The sequence below is a fragment of the Nomascus leucogenys genome, chromosome 13 (assembly GCF_006542625.1).
Source record: "Nomascus leucogenys isolate Asia chromosome 13, Asia_NLE_v1, whole genome shotgun sequence".
NCBI classification, from domain to species: domain Eukaryota; kingdom Metazoa; phylum Chordata; class Mammalia; order Primates; family Hylobatidae; genus Nomascus; species Nomascus leucogenys.
In genome coordinates this window covers 17,922,302-17,943,524 of record NC_044393.1, presented here as the reverse complement: position 1 = coordinate 17,943,524, position 21,223 = coordinate 17,922,302, and the positions used below count along the sequence as shown (strand labels likewise).

Below are 21,223 nucleotides of genomic sequence, written 5' to 3'. Positions count from 1 at the left end.
CCCTTCAGCCTCATTACTCTATAGTTCTGCGTTTATTCAACAAATACCAGTTCAGCATCTGGCAGGGGTTCAGACTCTGTGTGGGTGTTAGGTTAAAAAGATAAAGGAGGCACTGTTCCTCCTCTCCACAGTTCAAGTTAGAAGTGAGGGATGGCCTGATCCAAAGGCGACTGAGTGCAAATTCCTTGTTCCTTAGGAATCAGCAACATGGCTGGCCCACAGCCAAAGCCAACAGGTCCTCTGTACCATGTATTCTAGGGAGCCAGATAGTTTCCCTCCAGGTTTACTAAAGGAGGTAGAACTCGCCCTACACCCACAGCCAAAAATCCCAATTTCCTCTTCCTTGTCCATAGAGCAATCTTGGGGAGGAAGGAGGACCTTGGTTTTACTGAGTAGTCAGGTGTTTATAGCAGAAGGCAATTTCCTCCCTCCCTGTTAAAGGTGGGGTGGCGGAAATTCAAAGGAAGTCCTTCATGGAGACTGAGAAGTGACTGCAAGCATGGGGTGCTGGGATGCTGTTCCCTGATGGGTGGTGGACTGTGGGCAGTGGACTGTGCCTATCTGAGCAGGGGAGAGGAGAGGTGAGAAGAGGGGCATTGTGGTGTAGCTGACTGGATGCGTGAGCTTCTCTAGGTCAAGTGGACATTGCAGTAATTAGCCTGGCTGGAGCACTTTTCTGGTCGCCTACTCAAGCAGGTTGACTGCTGGGCAAGAGGGTCAGGACAGTGGTAGGCCCCAGGTGGTGGGGTGAGGTAGGAGAGGTCAAGCCTGGGCTGGATGACCCTGTCAGAGAATTGTGCAGTGGAGAAGCCGCTAAGGAACTTACTCATTTGCCCATGAGAAACCATATATGGACACGGGGTTGGGGTGGGGGTGGTAGGGTATGTCTCCCAATCAGACCATCCCCCCACCTCCACCAAGTCCTTTTCCTCCTAGCAGGCAGAGTCCTGGCTCAAGTTAACTCTTGAATGAGTAAGAGAGAAGATAAATGAGATTTAAATTGAGTTTGAGAATAAAGCTCTAAAGGATGGAGGTTTAACAACAGAAAGTGATCCAAAAGTAATGCAATCTGCCCAAAATGTCATTAAGGGATGGAAAAGGGAGATTCAATACAGCATGGCTGAAGGCAGAGATTAGGGGAGAAAATCTTCATTATTATGCCCCACGGAGTTGAATCGCCTCAATACGCTGGCTCCACAAGTAAACAGAATAATTGAAATACAGTGTGGTCGGGCTAGAGTCTTGCTTGGGTAAAGCTGCCCCAGGTTTTGAGAGAGCACAGGGGGACAGATTGATTGTTAGAGATTTCCAGAGGAGGGTCGCCTGAGATGGACCTTGAAGGGTGAGAAAGAGTTGGCCAGGTGAAAGGAGAGTGGCACTGGGAAGGGAGCTCTCCAGGCAGAGGTGACAGCACGGGACATCTGGGGAGTGGGGCTGGAGCATGAAGGGGAAGGCAGGAAGGATGCTTAGAGATGTACACCAGGAGGCCCATGGCCTTGCAGCTCTGCAAGCTTAAGGGGTGAGGGTCCTGGAGAGCCACTTTAAACCTTGCAGCAACACAATTGGATTTGCATATTAGACAGAACACTCTGGATGCCAGATTCTGGCAGCGCTGTGGACACTGGACCTCTAGGCATGCTCCTCACCCATTCACCTGGCACTGTGAACCCACCTCCCTACAAAGGCCATTTCATCTCTGTGTTTCCAAAATCCTGGCTCCCTACTCTTTTGAATGTCCTTTGCTCCATTACTATTACAGAACCCTTCATTGTTCCCTTTTTGATTGGCCTCCGAATATTGCCACTTTCCCTTAAATCATCTTCTCGCTTTCCTCCTCCAGCACACTCTTCTCAGCTCAACAAGATTCTGGGCCTTCTCTGGGCCTGTGCCCGCCAGCACATGCCTCCTCAGGATATGTATGTACTAAAATATCTTCCCTTTATCTTATCTGGTCTTCACCCCATGGGGCAACCCGAAGGCTAACATTTATTCCTTCACACATTAATTTAAGCTGCTTTAATTGCTGCTATGATATGTTTTATATAATATAATTAATGTTTTAATTCTGTGTACTTGCTTCCCCAGGCAGTTTTGTGAAAGGCCCAATTTTGGAATCAAGCAAATAAAGAATAAGTAATGGCTGAAATCATTATAGTAACACCCCTCTCTCAAAGGATTTAAAACCGTGCTTGTTTTTTTCAAAGTATGTTGAAAAGGGAAAAGATATTTTAATCTTCTCTTCATCCTGGGCATGTTTGGGTGGCTTTAATGAAGTTCCCTGGACCCTGATTTCAAGAGTTTCTGGCCTTTTGGTATCTGACCACCATTCTCAAGAGGCCACTGCAGCTTCAGGTCTGTGTTGAGATTACCAGCTTCGCACCCCCTGCCACCAACTCTTTTTCATGGAGGCTGTACTTAGGATGAGAAGTTGCTGAACCCACTCATTCATTTATTCATTTATTCATTCATTCAGCACCCATATATTGGTGTCCTATTATGTACCTAGGACTGGGATAGATCCAGTCCTGCCCTCAGGGAGCTCACAGTCAAATGGGACCAGGCAGAAGGAGTTATGGTCTGGCATGCTAAATGCTGTGGCAACACGGGGGAGGAGGCAGGGTGGGAGAGAGTACCTACCTCTGTCTCAGGGAGTTGGGGAAGGTATAAGCGCAAGCAACATTTAAACTGTTTAAGAAAGGAGAAGGAAAGGAAGGAAACATCAAGAGCAATGAGATAAACTGTAAGGAAAAAAGATTGTGTGTCTGGGAAGTGGGGAGAGGCTGAAGCCAGTGTGCATGGGAGGACATGGCAGGAAGTGGGCATAGAAAGAGAGGTTGGGGCTGAGTGAGGAAGGGTGTGCTCTGCCAGGATAAGGAATTTGGATCATCCTGAGGGTGCAGGGAAACCCAAAGAGGTTTTTATGCAGGAAAGTGTCCCAGTCGATCAGATCTGGAGTTTATCAAGAGAATCGCAGCAGTGTAAAGAGTTGCCTGGCACATAGTAGGTGCTCAATAAATCCTGTGGCATGAGGGAGGCTGTTGGGACAGTCCAGATGAAAGATGGCAGCCTCTGAATTAGGACAGTGGCAGAGGTGACAGAAAATAAGGGATGGATCCTAGAGGCAGAATCCACAAGACTTGCAAATGTGCCCTTAACAGCAGAAGCCACGAGAATGGGATTAGAAACGTCCTCCTCTTCCATCCTCCCTGATCTGTGAGGTCTGGCCTCTTGGCCTGTTCCAGAAATTGAGAGATTGGAGGGTCATCACCTCAACAGTTGTCTAGTTCAAGCTCCTACGTTTTCCTTGGAGAAAAATTTAGGCCTAAGGGAACACAGTCCTTCAGAGGCAGAGGCTGCACCAGAACCCAGGTGTTCCATGCTGCAAAGCAGAATGTTAACACTGGTTCACGAACATCTTGAGGGTTGGGTGCTGTGGCTCATGCCTGTAATCTCAGCACTTTGGGAGGCCAAGGCAGGCAGATCACCTGAGGTCGGGAGTTTGAGACCAGCCTGGCCAACGTGGAGAAACCCCGTCTCTACTAAAAATACAAAAATTAGCTGGGCGTGGTGGCGCCAGCCTGTAATCCCAGCTACTCGGGAGGCTGAGGCAGGAGAATTGCTTCAATCCAGGAGGCGGAGGTTGCAGTGAGCCGAGATCACGCCACTGCACTCCAGCCTGGGCGACAGAGCGAGACTCCGCCAAAAAAAAAAAAAAAAAAAAAACCCAAAAACCAAAAACCAAAAGCCAAACAAACAAAACACCCAAAAAACAAAACAAAACAAAAAACAAAAAAACAAAAGAACGTCTTCAGATTTCATGAACCCAGGAAATGTAGGCACAAGTGTGTGTGCTTCTGCAAAATGAGAGGGTCCCGAGTTTCCTAACACTCTTAAAGTGTTTTATGATGCCACAAAAGGCTGGCCCACTCTCTCTTTTTTTTTTTTTTTTTTTTTTGAGATGGGGTTTTGCACTGACGCCCAGGCTGAAGTGCAGTGATGTAATCATTGCAATCATGGCTCACTGCAACCTTGACCTCTTGGGCTCAAGCAATCCTCTTGCCTCAGCCTCCTGAGTAGCTGGGACTACAGGTGTTTGCCACCATGCCTGACTAACTTTTAAAACTTTTTTTTTTTTTTTTTTTTTTTTGTTGTAGAGATGGGGATCTTGCCATGTTGCCAGGCTGGTCTTGAACTCCTGGCCTCAAGCAATCTCCCTTTTTGGCCTTCCAAAGTGTTAGATTACAGGCATAAGCCACCGCACTTGGCCCCCACCTTTATTTTTATTTTTATTTATTATTTATTATTATTTTTAAGACGGAGTCTTGCTCTGCCTTCCAGGCTGGAGTGCAGTGGCACGATCTCGGCTCATTGCAATCTCTGCCTCCCCGGTTCAAGCGATTCTCCTGCCTCAGCCTACCGAGTAGCTGGGATTACAGGCGAACGCCACTACATCCGGTTAATTTTTGTATTTTTAGTAGAGACGGGGTTTCACTATGTTGGCCAGGTTGGTCTCGAACTCCTGATCTCAAGTGATCTGCCCGCCTCGGCCTCCTAAAGTACTGGATTACAGGCGTGAGCCACCGCGCCCGGCCCCACTCTTAATAAATGCCTGTCTCCAGGTGCTGGGTGGGAGGTGGGATGGAATGGAATGAGGTGAGGACGCATGGATGCATGGATGAATGGATGGAAAGTTGAGACGACGCGCCCACACGAGGGAATTTCCTTTGAAAGAGAGTGAAATTCTGAGTTGGGAAACTCTTTTCCTTGAAACGCCTCCCCATACCCCAGCTGTGGCCTTCCCGTTTTCTGCGTGGTGGTGTCGGGGGAACTTCCTCAGGCCTCTCCGCAGTGGAGCCTCTTTCGGTTCTGCCAGGATACCTAGAGGCAGCGGAGAGGCGGGCAGGGAGGGGAAAACCGTGAGGGTCCCTGTGGCAGGCCCCAGCACCCATGGGATCTCTCTCCGCTCGCAGGAAGCAGGCTAGCTCCTAGCCTGCCTCGGCTTGGCCTTTGTGGGACCTGGGGGCAGAGAAGAAGGGCTGTCTCTGGGACCATGCCTCCTCCCCTACCCAGCAAGATGCGTCCCTAAACTCCCGGGGGAATTAGACTTTTGGGAATGTTCTGGGGAAATCCCTGCGCGGTGAATTGCTGGGGGCTCCGCCCCCCGATAGGTGGACCGCGATTGGTCTTTGAAGACCCCGCCCCTTTCATGGGCGGAGGCAAGGCTGGGGCAGGGGAGTCAGCAGAGGCCTCGCTCGGGCGCCCAGTGGTCCTGCCGCCTGGTCTCACCTCGCCATGGTTCGTCTGCCTCTGCAGTGCGTCCTCTGGGGCTGCTTGCTGACCGCTGTGAGTTGTTTTTGCCCCGACCCGACGGGAGTTGGGAGTGGGGAATGAGAAGGAAAGGGAAGGAAGACTTCGGGGAAGAGGCCTTCCTGGCTGATTTTTGTGGGGGCAGGAGGGTGGGTGGGAGCTGGGCAAGGTGCCCCCGCTCCTGGCTGAATGGGGTGGGCTGCTTCTCTCTTCTCCCGGGCTGGGGTCCCGGGAGCGGCCTACAGGGGCCGCTCAGGGAAGGCACTGGCTGCACAAGCGTGCCTAGACGACCTGGACAGGTTTAGGGAGCCTCAGAGGCTGGCCACACGGAGACTGGTAGGGGGTTCAGAGGGCGGGAAGCGAGGCAGACCAAGGGAAGGGGCGGGTCTGGCCCGTTTCCTGTCCCCTTCTTATTGTGGACAGATGCCAGCCTCCGTAAGTGGTTATCATCTCCTTGCCAGCTGGGGCTGCCTTCTTCCAGGGCATCTTGTGGGAACAAGAGATGGGTGCAGAGACCCAGGTACTTTTGTGAGAAGGCAAGGAGCTTTTAACATCGCCCTCTGCCCCGAACCCTATCTTGGGTGTTCCAACCTAGAAGGAATCCCCAGGGCTGTGCCTTTCTGTCCTGAATTTAAGATGACATAGGAGACCCCTGGGGGAAATGAACAGTTTATGGGACCCAATAAAGGGTTAGGAGACCAGAGTTCTGGTTGGCTCTGACCAGAGCTGGTGGTCAGAGGGCTGGAGAAACCAGGGGTTTCTCCAGGCACCAGAAGGGCTCAGAGTCAACCAGGCATATCTCCGGGATTTTCAGAAGCCTACACTTGACTCACTTTTTGTTTAAATATATTTTTGTAGTTCCTCATTCTGGAGGCTGGGAATCCCCCAAGTACCTGGCTCCTTCATCCCAGCCCCTCTGGCCTCCCCCTACTTTCCAGGGCTGTAGATTCCAGCCTGGGCAGGAATGACCCATGGTATCAAGGAAAGCAAGGGAAGCAGCAAGGGAAGAGAGGGAGTGGGGAGGCTGCTTTGGTCCCAGAGCTTTCACTTTCACCTGAAGCAATGGCTCTTAGGGAGCAGGGAGGCATGGGGAGGGTGGAGCTGGAAAGAGGTAAAGGGGGGCCCTTGTGGTAGGAGTGGAGAAAGAGCCAGAGGAGGTGGGGTGAAGGGTGTGATCCAGGCTTCTCAAGAGCAGAGTTTGCCCTCATAACTCCCAACTTTGGCTCCAGGTAGAGGCTGGGCTGTGACAACAATGTCAGAAGCTATCTACTGAGGGCTTCTTGTGTGTCAGGCTCTGAGCCAAACACTGCGTGTTTTCTTTGATTTCTCACAACTCCCCCATTATACAGATGGGCAAATTGAGGCTCAGAAAGGGGGATTGTCTTGCCAAAGGTCTCATAGCTAGCTAATGGAAGAACCTGGCTGTGAATCTACATCTGCCTGATTCCTGAGCCTGCCTCTCAGATAGTGAGAGTCTCGAAGCTCTGGTCCTGAGCTGTTTTGTGGCAGAAGGACCAGAACTATGGGGAGTGAGAACTGGGGATTGACAGACTTTTAGAGGAGGGTTTTATTTCTCATGTGTTTGAAGATGGTATCAAGGACTTTCCTATCTTTGGGGTTGTGGGAGCTCCACATTCACAGGATGGTGTCTTGTGATGAGCTGGTGGGGGGCAGTAGCCTTTTCTACTTCCTTTCCTATTTTGGGTAAGACACATTTCTGTAAGTAATTTGCTGAGATACCCAGGTTGAATGAGAGCCACCAGTTAGGTAGGATTTTGGACAGCCAGCCAGGTAGCCGGGGTGCTGGCCATATATCATGCAAGCAGATACAAATGAATGATGATTAAAATTGCCATTTAATGAGCACCTACTATGTTCCCGACACTATGCTAGGCCATATACATGTATGCTTTCTTATCTTCACAATCCAACCTGCAGGGCAGGCGTTATTACTCCCATTTTAGAGATAGGGAAACTGAGGCTAAGAGAAGCAAAATAACTGGTAAGTGTTACACAGTCAGGACTGGAGTCTAAAGCTGTCTGACTCTCAAACTTGTGTTCTTTTACCTGGCTGTTCCCAAAGTGTGGGACGATTTTAAGGAGCACATGGACATAGAATTAAACATACACTCACTTTACAGTTCCTTTAAAAATCTTTCTCATTTTTTCAAAGAGGAAGTCTCTGGAGCTAGAATAGAGTTAATGCCTCTCAAAGGCTTGCTAATCCTCCTTTTAAAACAAAAATCAAGAGCAGGCTTGGGGTGGAGGGCCTTCAGCAAGCAAAGCAACCAGCTGGGTTTTAATAACCTTGTTTTGTTTCCCCAGAATTTATTTTTAGGGTTACCTTTTATTTCTGAGAAGTGATACTGGTTCTTGTCTCTTGGCAATGATGTGAGGTTTACATTTAAAGTAAATGTACTGGCCAGGCATGTGGCTCACGCCTGTAATCCCAGCACTTTGGGAGGCCAAGGCGGTCAGATCACTTGAGGTCAGGAGTTTGAGATCAGCCTGGCCAACATGGTGAAACCGTGTCTCTACTAAAAATACATAAATTAGCCGGGCATAGTGGTGCACACCTGTAATCCCAGCTACTCAGGAGGCTGAGGCCGGAGAATTGCTTGAACCCAGGAGGTGGAGGTTGCAGTGGGCTGAGATGATGCCACTGCACTCCAGCCTGGGTGATGGAGCAAGACCCTGTCTCAAAAAATAAAATAAAATAAAATAAAAGTATTGAAATTAACAATAAGTAATTAATAGCATGGGTGGTACCTGGATGTAGTAAAATGGTGAAGATGAAACACAAGTTGATGGAGAGAGGGAGGGAGCATTGAGACCTGAGTTCTCATTCGGACTCTTGTCACTGTGAGACTCTGGGCAAGTGACCCTCCTCTTTGGTGCTCAGTCTCAACTATCTGTAAAATGAAAGTGTGAGTTTACCCTTCCAACTTTACATTCTAGCATTTTATGAGGGAAGGGCTGGATGAACAGATGATGAGGAGTTGGAGGAAGAAAACATGATGGGTTTTGGAAAGGAGCAGGAAGGGAAGCAGAAGAATAGGAGGAAGAGGCCAAGTGCTAAACATAGCCCCAAACAGCACTGGGGCCAGCTGAAGTCAGCCTGCTTCAGGACTCCAGGGGAGCTGCTGGAGTCCCCATATCCTATGGGATTTTTGGGAAGAGGAATGACTCAGGCATCAAGCCCCAAGGAATTCTGTTCAGATCAGAGAATATTGTGTTTCTAGTACCATTGCTTTGTAAAAATACCAGAATGATTCTCTGGGTGCGATTATAATCAGCTCAGTTGGCAATTTACTTGAAAACAAACACGCCAAATATCATGCAGGTTCCACTTTCTGTTTTGACTTGCACTTCAGTTTGCAGCATCTGTCCTGGATGACTTTTACCTGTCTTTTTTTTTTTTTTTTTTTTTTTTTTGAGACAGAGTCTGTTCTGTCCCCCAGGCTGGGGGACATCTCGGCTTACTGCAAGCTCCGCCTCCTGGGTCCACGCCATTCTCCTGCCTCAGCCTCCTGAGTAGCTGGGACTACAGGCGCCCGCCACCACGCCCTGCTAATTTTTTTGTATTTTTAGTAGAGACAGGGTTTCACTATGTTGGCCAGGATGGTCTCGAACTCCTGACCTCATGATCTGCCCACCTTGGCCTCCCAAAGTGCTAGGATTATAGGGATGAGCCACCGCGTCTGGCCGACTTTTACCTTTCTGCTGAGGAAGTTACAGCGGAGATTTCAAGATCCCTTCAAATTGCACAATTCTGTTTTTAGGTCCATCCAGAACCACCCACTGCGTGCAGAGAAAAACAGTACCTAATAAACAGTCAGTGCTGTTCTTTGTGCCAGCCAGGTGAGATGCCAACCCTCTAGCCCTATCATGGAGTCCCCCTTTGCTTTGATGGCAGACGCAGACCCCATATGGTAACTGTAAACTCAAATCTGAGACGACCCACTTCCCAGCCCTGCTTCACTGTCAGAATGTTCTGGTTCCCTCTCTACCAGGTAAACCTCTGTCTACCCTGAGCTAGGAATCCCAGCTTCCCCATCTTCCTCGCCTGACTATGAAGGGTCCAAGACTTTCATCTTTGAATCCCCTACCCTAAAGCCTGGCCTGATCATTGTGCAGTTAGTGTCTGACTCATGGAGTTGGCCAGAGCCCTCCCTCATATCTTGATGTTTTCCAGGACAGAAACTGGTGAGTGACTGCACAGAGTTCGCCGAAACGGAATGCCTTCCTTGTGGTGAAAGCGAATTCCTAGACACCTGGAACAGAGAGACACGCTGCCACCAGCACAAATACTGTGACCCCAGTGCGTTGCCTGTTGGGAAAGGGACGCTTGGGAGCCGGGCTGATATTCCCGACAATGCAGCCATTCTAATTTTATGTAGCCAGGGTCTGTTCTGATTAGTTGGAGTCCGGGCTGTACTGGTCATTAAATGATTTGATTGCCATCTCTACTTGGAAGAGGGTCTGAGGAAGAAAGAGCAGGCAATGTGGGGAGTGAGGCTCAGAGCATGGCCCAGCAGGGGGTTCCCATCCTTCCTGCCCTTCTCTTCTCAGACCTAGGGCTTCAGGTCCAGCAGAAGGGCACCTCAGAAACGGACACCATCTGCACCTGTGAAGAAGGCCGGCACTGTACGAGTGAGGCCTGTGAGAGCTGTGTCCTGCACCGCTCATGCTCGCCCGGCTTTGGAGTCAAGCAGATTGGTAAGTGGCTCATCTGGGAATCAGTTTTGGAGGGGGACAGAAGAGCTTAGGGCCCAAGGTGAGGGGCTGGGCAGTGGGCACTTAGCCCCAGAGGCAGAGGAAGCAGAGGCTCCAACCTATGTCGGTATCCCCGCTGGCATGAGCTGCAGACTGGACCTTGTTCATTCTGCCTTCTGCCATGGGGATCTGCCTTTGAAGGGCAATGGGAGAAGTCCTGGGGACTGCAGTTGGGGGCAGTACCACATCGGGGGAAGAGTGCTCAAGGCAGGAGCTCTTCCTGTCCTGCCTGGCCACTGGCTGCCTTGTGAGCCGGACAGGTGGTCCACTGTGATGGTTAATGTCCCCCTCCCCACCCACTCCCAGCTACAGGGGTTTCTGATACCATCTGCGAGCCCTGCCCAGTCGGCTTCTTCTCCAGTGTGTCATCTGCTTTTGAAAAATGTCACCCTTGGACAAGGTATAAGCACTCATCCCTTGTGTTTCCTGCTCTAAGAGTGGCATGGAGCTGCCTCCATTCTCTCCAGCCACCTGTCCTGTCCCTGCTCCCAGAGGTCTACACACACTCATGTACTTGTGAAGCATCTGCAGAGTGGCCTCATGGCCAGCCAGACAGGCATGTTTCCACATTTTTCTTGCCTCTCTCTTTGAGGTAATAGACACTGTTGATCTCTTGCTTCATGAGAGCCTCCTATCTTCGGGATATTGGGACACTTATCTTAGCTTTCCTTCTGTCCCTCCTGCTTCTCCTCAGTTTTCCTCGTCTTGCTTTCACCTTACCTGGCTTTCTAGGGCTTTCTGGGCTCTGGGTGCTCACCCTGAGGGCCTCCCTCTCTTACCTCCAACTCCAAACCCACACCAGGTCCTGCCACTGGCTGTCTACATGTTTTGGGAACTTACTCACTGTCTCCACTGTTGTCACTTTAGTTTGGGCCTCATCACTGTGGTCTGGGTGATGCCTTTTCTGCCTCCTGGCCTCCCTGCCTCTGGTCTCTCCCCTCCTGCTGGTTCTGTCTCCATCCTCTTGCCAACATGAGCGTTCGACAGTTTCTTTCAAATCATGACACTCTCCTATTTGAGATGCTTCCTGTCTGTCTGTTGGAACTAAGACTCCTTAGCATGGCACCCGATCTTCCTGTTGCATTTCCTGCTCTCTTTCCTGCATCACATAGCTTCATGCTACTTGCAATCCTCTGAACACACTGTTCATTCTCTTCCATCAAACTCATCTGCCTGGAATACCTTAAACATGGGCCCCAGGCCAGGCGCGGTGGCTCATGCCTGTAATCCCCGCACTTTGGGAGGCCAAGGCAGGTGGATCACTTGAGGTCAGGAGTTCAAGACCAGCTAGCCCACCATGGTGAAAACCCATCTCTACTAAAAATACCAAAAAATTAGCTGGGTGTGGTGGTGGGCACCTGTAATCCCAGCTACTTGTGAGGCTGAGGCAGGAGAATCACTTGAACCCGGAAGGTGGAGGTTGCAATGAGCCAAGATAGTGCCACTGCACTCCAGCCTGGGCAACAGAGCGACATTCTGTCTCAAAAAACAAACACCTGCCCCATTAACTTTTTGCATTTGATTTTTAAAAATGGGCAAGATAGGCACATGGACAGAAGGCACAAAAGAGCCAAAGCGATGTCTTTCTCCCATCCCTGCCCCTTAGCCTCCCAGTTCTTCCTGGAGGGAGCCATTGTTCCTTGCATATCTGCGTATAAACAAACCAACACACACACACACACACACATACAAACACACACAAAATTTCCCTCCTTTTACTTTTGCACAAATAGGAGTATACCATATACACTTTATTTCTTAACTGTCTGCCTTTCCCTAATAGATTGAAAATTCCTTAAATGTAGAGACTTGGCCTTTTTTTTTCTTCCATTGATACATCCCCTATACCTGGAACAGTACCTGACGCATGGTAGGTGCTTAAATTTTTACTGATAAATGTTGACTGATAACTGGAGGCACCAGTGGTATAGTTTTTTTTTTTGAGATGGAGTCTTGCTCTGTCGCCCAGGCTGGAGTGCAGTGGCGCGATCTTGGCTCACTGCAAGCTCCACCTCCCAGGTTCACACCATTCTCCTGCCTCAGCCTCCTGAGTAGCTGGGACTAGAGGCGCCCGCCACCATGCCCGGCTAATTTTTTTTGTATTTTTAGTAGAGACGGGGTTTCACCATGTTAACCTGGATGGTCTCGATCTCCTGACCTCATGATCCACCTGCCTTGGCCTCCCAAAGTGCTGGGATTACAGGCGTGAGCCACCGTGCCTGGCCACCAGTGGTATAGTATTAATGGAATCAGTGCATTGGCTTACGTATCTGATTACAGCTCAGTAAGTGTGTGACCCTCACTGAGCCTTAGTCTCCTCATCTGAAAAATGGGAATGACCTTCATTTCACAAGGCTTGAGCTAAAAACATGTAAAGTGTATTGTAAATTCCTGAATGCTCTACTCATGTAAGACTAAAGTAGGCCAGGCATGGTGGTTCACACCTGTAATCGCAGCACTTTGGGAGGCCGAGGCGGGCGGATCACGAGGTCAAGAGATCGAGACCCTCCTGGCTAATATGGTAAAACCCTGTCTCTACTAAAAATACAAAAATTAGCTGGGAGTGGTGACGCACGTCTGTAGTCCCAGCTACTTGGGAGGCGGAGGCAGGAGAATCGCTTGAACCTGGGAGATGGAGGTTGCAATGAGCTGAGATCGCGCCACTGCATTCCAGCCAGTCTGGCGAAAGAGCGAGACTCTGTCTCAAAAAAAAAAAAAAAAAAAAAGACTAAAGTACCTGGTTTCTTCAAAGCTTCTCTCTCTTTCTCCCACCTGAGATGATTTTTCCTTTGCAATGTCCTGCGCCCATTCCGCCCCACTCCTCCTGGGGCCACCTGGACCAGGTCTTCGTCATCTCGTATCTATATGCTTGCTGTGTCTCCTGGCTGGCTGCTCTTCTGTAATTTCTCCTCCTCTGAGCTCTCTGGGCAGCTGAGTCCTCTCACTAGTGAAGTCGCCTGGTTGGATGCTGATGAGACTGACCAGCTGAATCCAGTTGAAAACTTCACACTTGGCAGTGATCTGGTTCTAAAGACACAATTTTCCATAGTTTCCTAACACCATCCTGCATGCCACCTGCCTGATTTCCCCACATCACATCGTCCCACTTAGCGGGACTGCACTGCTGATCCAAATTTTACATCCTTTAGGGCCCATTCAGGTCTCGTGTCCTCAGGGAAGCCTTTCTGGAAGACTCTTAAACCAGAGGTTCTCAACAGGGGGCAGTTTTGCTCCCTGTGGAATGTTTGCCAATGTCTGGACACATTTCGTTTGTCACAAATGGAGAGGGGGATGCTACAGGGATCTGGCGGATAGAGGCCAGGGATGCTGCTGAACATCTGCAATGCATAGGACAGCCCAACCCCACCCCCCCCCCCCCAGTAAATAATGATCCAGCCCAAATGTCACTGGTGCTGAGGTTGAGTAACCCTGTCGTAAACTGAACTCATCATCTCTTCATTCCAGCCTTGGTGGATTCTGTCTCCTCTGAACCATTCCCATCTCACTTTAGTCTACCTAGATCACAAAGCTTGGCACTCATTATAGACCCCCCTATTTATTACTCTTTCAAGACGTGCAATAATCTTTTCTCTGCACTTTTAAGTTCTGTAAGAAGAGTCTGTGTCATTCCTATAATAACCAGCATAGGATGTTGCACGTATTTGTGTGCTCAGTGAACCTGGATTTGTTGATTGTTGCCTGACTCACTCTAGAGTTGGAAATCTTATGCTTGGGGAAACTTAATATCTCTTTCTTTCTCTGTGTGTGTGCATTTATGCACGTGTCTGTGCATAGCTGTGAGACCAAAGACCTGGTTGTGCAACAGGCAGGCACAAACAAGACTGATGTTGTCTGTGGTGAGTCCTGGACAATGGGCCCTGGAGAAAGCCTAGGAAGGTGGGAACTGAAGTGGGAGATGAGGCACACAGGAACACTGGATGGGAAAAGGGGGAGGGGAGGCAGTTTGGGGATGTGGTATCACAGCTTTGCCACTTACCTTGGGAGCCTGGGCAAATCACTTCCCCTCTCTTAGCCTCAGTTTCTTCATCTGTAAAATGGGATGATAACAGCACTTCCTTAGTAGGTTTTGATTTTAGAGTGAGAAGGTTGGCCTACAGCAAAGATCAGATAATGTAAATCAGTGAAAAAGTCAGGGGTAAGAAAAATACATTCTCTTTGCTTTTTCTCAAAATGTACTTTCCTCTTTGTAGGGCTGGGACTAGAATGAGGTGAGCAAGGCACTTGCCCTTGGGCGCAATATTTAAGAAGTTGCCATAAAAGTGTAGTAATCAAGGTAAATTCATTTTGATGCAATATTTTCAAAAATAAAAATTAATGCAAAGAAATCCATGATGAGCAAGATAGCAACATTTTAAATAAAGAACAGGATCCGACCCTGTGTTTGCATGACCCTGCCTCACTCACCTCACCCTAATCCTGGCCCTGGTTCCAGTAAAATGATAGGCAGCCAGCCTGCAGGCCGTAGTTGGCTGACTTGGTGTCTGCCTGATGATTTTCAAAATATGGCATTAAAAGTGTTTACCTTGATGACTGAGTTTTTTGGACACCCTTTTCAATTTTGTCCTGAAACAATTTCATCCCTTGCCTCACCCTAGTCCCCACCCTGCCTTTTGGTCTTTCTTTATTTTCCCACTTTGAAAAAAAAATTCGGCATGAGAAATACTTTATCTTTCCCCTCCACTCTTCTATACCAAAAGCAACATGCAGACATGAATCATGCTAGACCTTGGCATTGGGCAGAGAGCAGGGAGTGGCGGGGAGCCTGGTGAGCAGGTAGGTGGTGGCAGCCACTGCCACCACTCGCTTCTAGATGGTTCCCAGGTGGGGAGGCTGCCCACTGGAACCCAGTCTTCCCAGTTTGTAAGAGAAATCAGATGTCTAGGTTTTAATATGTGATCTCCCAGTTTAAAAATGTCGGCAAATATTTCCAAACATTAAAAAAAGTTCTGATTCCTTTAAAGACATCTGCCAGCCACATTTCCCCAAGGGCCGCGGTTTGAACCCTCTGATGTAGATGAGCTCTGACATTGGAGGATTCTAGAGTCTGACAAGTCACAGTGGGTTGAGGGTAGGGAGAAACTGCAGGTGAGGGGTGCATGCTGAAGTCCTGATTTCTTCAGGTCCCCAGGATCGGCAGAGAGCCCTGGTGGTGATCCCCATCATCTTCGGGTTCCTGTTTGCCATCCCCTTGGTGCTGGTCTTTATCAGTGAGTCCTCAGGTGGGGAGGTGATGGGGGAGAGAGGGGAGACCTCCTGTTTCTTATCTGGCCTCTCCAACTCCCCATCGTTTTTTTTTTTTTTTTTTCTCTAGAAAAAGTGGCCAAGAAGCCAACCGCTAAGGTAGGTCACTCCTGAGAACCGGGACAGAGTTTTGACAAACTGGGAAGATGGCCTCACGGTTGCCTATGGGGCAGTAAAACTGATTCAGTCTGTCCCTGCAGCCAGTGGGGTGGCAGCAGAATTGGGGACTCTCACCCCCACCCACCATGCTTCTTCCATCCAGAGCTCAATCCCCCACAGAACTGCCCCTGGCACCACTGGCAGAGCCTAACACTGGCTTTTCTTCACTCCTTTCCTGGCATTCAACACGTAGGGAGCTGCATCTTTGGGCCTTGGGCCTGGGTCAAATGGGTGGGAGCAAATATGGCAGCCCCTTAAGCCCACTGGCTCCCACTCTGGAAGCTCTTCGTCGCCCTTGGTGAGGCCAGCAGGGGGCAGGAGGCACCCGAGGAATCAGCACTGACCCGCCATCTGGGAAAGGGGAGAGGGCTTGGGGAAGGGATCCGCTTCCCAGGGAGGGGCTCCTCAGAGGCACAGCTGCCCCTGTTGCTGGGGGTGACCTCACACCTTGCCTCTCCAGGCCCCCCACCCCAAGCAGGAACCCCAGGAGATCAATTTTCCCGACGATCTTCCTGGCTCCAACACTGCCGCTCCAGTGCAGGAGACTTTACATGGATGCCAACCGGTCACCCAGGAGGATGGCAAAGAGAGTCGCATCTCAGTGCAGGAGAGACAGTGAGGCTGCACGCAGCCAGGAGTGTGGCCACGTGGGCAAACAGGCACTTGGCCAGAGAGGCTGGTGCTGCTGCTGCTGTGGTGTGAGGGTGAGGGGCTGGCACTGACTGGGCACAGCTCCCCCCTCCCGCCTGCACCCCTGCAGTTTGAGACAGGAGACCTGGCACCAGATGCAGAGACAGTTCACCTTGAAGAACCTCTCACTTCACCCTGGAGCCCATCCAGTCTCCCAACTTGTATTAAAGACAGAGGCAGAAGTTTGGTGGTGGTGGAGGGGGGGTATGGTTTAGTAATATCCACCAGACCTTCTGATCCAGCAGTTTGGTGCCCAGAGAGGCATCATGGTGGCTTCCCTGCACCCTGGAAGCCATATACACAGATGCCCATTGCAGCATTGTTTGTGATAGTAAACAACTGGAAGCTGCTTAACTGTCCATCAGCAGGGGACTGGCTAAATAAAATTAGAATATATTTATACAACAGAATTTCAAAAACACTGTCGAGTAAGGAAAAAGCATGCTGCTGAATGATGGGTATGGAACCTTTTTTAAAAAGTACATGCTTTTATGTATGTATATTGCCTGTGGATATATGTGTAAATACAATATGCATCATATATTGATATAACAAGGGTTCTGGAAGGATACACAGAAAACCCACAGCTCGAAGACTGGTGACGTCTGGGGAGGGGAAGAAGGGTCTGGGGGAGGGTTGGTTAAAGGGAGATTTGGCTTTCCCATAGTGCTTCATCTTTTTTCCCAAAAGGAGAGTGAATTCACATAATGCTTATGTAATTAAAAAATCATCAAACATGTAAAAAGAAAAACGGGGGCGAACATGCTGGGTGACATGAGCTGTTTAACCTGCTGTCAGGCTCACGGAATGAGGGCATTTTCTGTAGATAAATAAGAACATCCCCAGGCCGCTGCCCCTCCAGAGTGGTTTCCATGTGTGCTCACATGTGGTATTGAGGTTGCAAAGTGCTCTTCCCATTTGATTCATGTTCACGAAAATAGCCTTCCCAAGCAGGGTGGGTCTGCATCCCTCCCTCTTTTACAGAGGTGGAAATGAGGTCCAGAGAGGTGAAGTGACTTGCCTACAGTCACACAGCAGTGTCTGGTGGTGCCACGCTGAGAGCTCCTCACTCTGGGTTCTGAGCTCCTCCCAGATCTGCCTGCTGTCTGGAACCAACATCTGTAGCTCCTTCCCAGGGAGATCCTGGGTCTCTCACCGCCTTCTGACCTCCCTGTGGCTGCAGGAGCTACTGCTTCTCGGTCAGATGGTATCCCCTTCCCCCCAGCAGTATCTCAGGATAAAAATAAACCATCCTGTTCTCTTTTCCTGCTGAGCCAACTGAGGGGGAGCCTAGCCAGGAGGAGCGGCAGATGGAGTGGGAGCAGAGGGGAGGGGAGGGGAGGAAGGTTGGAGGACAAGGAGGAGAAGGGAGAGCAATACAAAGTGCCATGCAGAACCCCTGCACAAAGGTTCGAGGTGAGGTTTAACCCAGGGGTCTCAAACTTTCCCAGGAAAGAACCTGCTTTGGATTTCCCCAACACATCCTGCTGGCTGGAAGGTGTGGGGCGATGGGGGGCAAGGGGAGATGTGGAGAGAGCTTATCCCAATGGAGGCTGCGAGGGCAGCTGGGAGCCAAGAGAGGGGCACCTGGCTTGGCAGCCTTCCCAGAAGAGCTTCAAGAACCATTTGGATGCACCAGGTGGAGGCCTTTGGTTTAGAAAGTGGAGCAAAGTGGTGGTGGCGGGGAAAGGGAACTTTGGGACCTAATTCTTGTCTCTTATCTAGAGCCTAAGCATGAGTGTTGTTCAATTCTGTGGTGGTATGGTGGAAAGAGACCAAAGACCCATGCCTGCCACCGATCATCTGTGTGACCTTGGATGAGTCACTTTCACTGCTTCACTTCTCAGTTTCCCTATCTGACAAATGGTGACAGTATCTGCAGCAGACACTATTGATGCCTCGTGTATTCTCTCCTAGGTCAGAGCTTCTCAAATTTGAGTGTGGGTTGGGTGTGGTGGCTCACGTCTGTAATCCCAGCACTCTGGGAGGCCTAGGTGGGCATATAACCTAAGGTCAGGAATTCGAGACCAGCCTGACCAACAGGGCAAAAACCCCATCTATACTAAAACTACAAAAATTAGCCGGGCATGATGGCGGGTGCCTGTAATCACAGCTACTCGGGAGGCTGAGGCAGGAGAATCGCTTGAACCCGGGAGGCAGAGGTTGCAGTGAGCCGAGATCATGCCGCTGCACTCCAGCCTGGGCAACAGGGTAAAACTCCATCTAAAATAACAATAACAATAGCAACAACAACAACAATAAAACTTGAGTGTTTATCTGAACCACCTGCAAGGTGGTTCTTGTTAAAGATTGCGAGGTCCCACCTCCCGTGTTTCTGATTCTGTGGGTCTGGGATGGAGATCAAGAATTTGCATTCTAACAAGCGTCCCAAGTGGTATTGATGCTGCCCGCCCAGGGTTCGTGCTTGGGGAACTACTGCCTTCATATTTCTTTCTTTCTTTCTTTTTTTTTTTTTTTTTTTTGAGGTGTTGTCTCGCTATGTTGCCCAGGCTGGTGTGCAGTGGTGCCACCCCAGCTCACTGCAACCTCCATCTCCCGGGTTCAAGTGACTCTCCTGCCTCAGCCTCCCAAGTACCTGGGACTATAGGTGTGCGCCACCACGCCTAGCTAATTTTTTTGTATTTTTAGTAGAGACAGGGGTTTCACCATCTTGTCCAGGCTGGTCTTGAACTCCTCACCTCAAGTGATCCTCCCGCCTCGGCCTCCCAAAGTGCTGGGATTACAGGGTGAGCCACTGTGCCCAGCCAGCATTCATATTCGTATACTGTGTAAGCAGCCAGTTTCTGACTGCAAGCACTGGCGATCACTTGCCTCAGGGCTTTTCCAGGTCTTGAAAACATGCCTGGTGCAGAGGCAGCCCAGGTAAGCTGTAGATGGGGTAGTTAATTCCCCGAAGTACTCTTAGCCAGCCAGGGTTGAAAGTGGGAGGATAAATACTCAAGCTTCCTTGCCCTTGGGAGGGACAAATGTGAGCTGTGCTCTACAGTGTCTCCGAGGCTCCCTGGAGGGACTGAGCCATGGAGCCTCCAGTGGGCAGTCTGCACTGATTCCCATCCTTTCCCTGTCTCACATCCCCTCTCCACCACTGGTGCTTCTCGGGTTCAACTCCCAAATAAACGACCTGCATTCATCCCTAGTCTCAGGATCTGCTTCTGGGAGAAGTTCCCCCTGAGACTCAGCAGAGCCCATGCACAACAATGTGCAATTTTGTTTTTCTTAGCGTCCCTAATGAAGGGAAGAGGTGGTTATTCCTGGCAGCGTTAGCACGTTCTGGTTCTAAATAGAGATTGGCCAGGAGCTTTCTATGTGGCCTCAGGAAAGTTACTTAGTTCTGGGCTTTTGTCCCCGGATGCATGACGGGTCCCTAGGAGTTCTAAGGATCCTGCCAATTCTGAAAATAGCGGAGAGGACCAACCTCTTCAGGGTGTAGGGTCCTGCCCGGTGCGTGGACGGAGGGGGTGGCTGTGAGGCGCACATCAGCCAGAAGGTGGCGCCAAGGTAACGCCCGAAGACCCTGGCGGCGTCTTGGACGCCCTGAGTAAAGTTGCGTTTGCTGACTCGCTCCACACCCGCCCACATTTGGGAGAGGAGACCTTTCTTCCCTTGGCCCCATCAGCCTGAGCCTCCTGAAGCTTCTACTCCGCAACTTCATCCATTCCCAGGTCTCATCCTTGTCATGAATACTTCCTTCCTTAACAAACATCAGCTGCGGTCCCACTGTGTGCCCCATCCGGAGCTAGGGTTGTGCACAGTGACACTGCTAAGACAGTAATTGAGTGCTCACTGTGTGCTAGGCACAGCGCTAAGGACTTTGCATGCATTGTCGTAATCTGTATGACAGCCCTGCATAAGACGTGGTCTCTTACAATACCCATTTGACAGATGAAATGCAGAAGGACTTGCTAATGTCTGGAGAGTTAGAGCTGGAATTTGGACCTAACTAGGTTGACTCAAAAGCCTGTGGTTTTTGCTCATTCAGTAAGTAGGAAAGTAGGCACATGGCGGGAGGTGATGTAAACTCATGCCCGCAGGGGCTGGAGAAAGGGCTGGGAGTCAAGTCAGGTGGCAGACGCTAGGCAAAATGGAGAGGCTCTGCCCATCTTTGGGGGACAGCCTCCATTGGCTCCTTCCAATGGTTGCCCAGCAGGAATGAGGGTTGCAGATTGTCTGGAATCTGGATTTTTTTTTTTTTTTTGAGACAGGGTCTCGCTGTATCGTCGCCCAGGCTGGAGTGCAGTGGCATGATCTCGGCTCACTGCAAGCTCCGCCTTCCGGGTTCATGCCATTCTCCTGCCTCAGCCTCCCGAGTAGCTGGGACTACAGGCGCCCACCACCATGCCTGGTTAATTTTTTGTATTTTTAGTAGGGATGGAGTTTCACCATGTTAGCCAGGTTGGTCTCGATCTCCTGACCTCATGATCTGCCCACCTCGGCCTCCGAAAGTGCTGGGATTACAGGTGTGAGCCACCGTGCCAGGCCTGGAATCTGGATTTTTATGTGAACTCTTATTATTTTTAAATTCCAAAAACTGGTCAAAAAACCCACAAAAGTGGCCGGGTGCTGTGGCTCACGCTTGTAATCCCAGCACTTTGGGAGGCTGAGGGAGGCAGATCACCTGTGGTCAGGAGTTCAAGACCAGCCTGGCCAACATGGTGAAATCCCATCTCTGCTAAAAATACAACAAAATTTGCTGGTCACGGTGGTGGGTGCCTGTAATCCCTGCTACTCGGGAAGCTGAGGCAGGAGAATTGCTTGAACCCTGGAGGTGGAGGTTGCAGTGAGCCGAGATTGCACCACTGCACTCCAGCCTGGGCAACAAGAGCGAAACTCTGTCTAAAAAAACCCAAAAAAAACAAAAAAACCCCACAAAAGCTTGGTGAGAGCACAGGAAAGAATGTCACAGACGGCTGGGATTAAAAGAGACTGGAAACTTCACTGTGTCCTACCCTTTTGTTTTTATACATGGGGAAACAGAGGCACTGAGAAAGTCCAGAGCTGGCTCAGGCAA

At 50.0% G+C, this 21,223-nt stretch overlaps 1 protein-coding gene across 4 annotated transcripts; it reads left to right on the top strand.

Annotated features, from left to right (window-relative positions):
• Window positions 1-5,208: 5,208 nt before the first annotated feature.
• On the top strand, window positions 5,209-16,724 carry CD40 (CD40 molecule). 4 transcript variants are annotated; one of them, XM_030826494.1, is made up of 9 exons: window positions 5,209-5,343; window positions 9,090-9,168; window positions 9,503-9,628; window positions 9,880-10,026; window positions 10,390-10,483; window positions 13,879-13,940; window positions 15,225-15,311; window positions 15,416-15,444; window positions 15,965-16,613. In XM_030826494.1, the coding sequence occupies exons 1-9, from the start codon at window positions 5,293-5,295 to the stop codon at window positions 16,121-16,123; spliced, it is 834 nt and encodes a 277-aa protein (XP_030682354.1). In that variant the 5' UTR covers window positions 5,209-5,292; the 3' UTR covers window positions 16,124-16,613. The 4 variants fall into 4 exon arrangements, with proteins under 4 accessions (XP_030682354.1, XP_030682356.1, XP_030682357.1 ...); XM_030826496.1 differs by lacking the exon at window positions 15,225-15,311 and having other exon boundaries at window positions 15,965-16,724; XM_030826497.1 differs by lacking the exon at window positions 15,965-16,613 and having other exon boundaries at window positions 13,879-13,980; window positions 15,416-15,449.
• The last annotated feature ends 4,499 nt before the right edge of the window (window positions 16,725-21,223 follow it).

Coding starts and splice junctions, on each gene's coding strand:
- CD40 (XM_030826494.1), top strand. CDS start 5,293: ATGGTTCGTCTGCCTCTGCAGTGCGTCCTCTGGGGCTGCTTGCTGACC. Junction 5,344..9,089: donor GGGGCTGCTTGCTGACCGCT/GTGAGTTGTTTT, acceptor TTCTGTTTTTAG/GTCCATCCAGAACCACCCAC. Junction 9,629..9,879: donor GCACAAATACTGTGACCCCA/GTGCGTTGCCTG, acceptor TTCTCTTCTCAG/ACCTAGGGCTTCAGGTCCAG.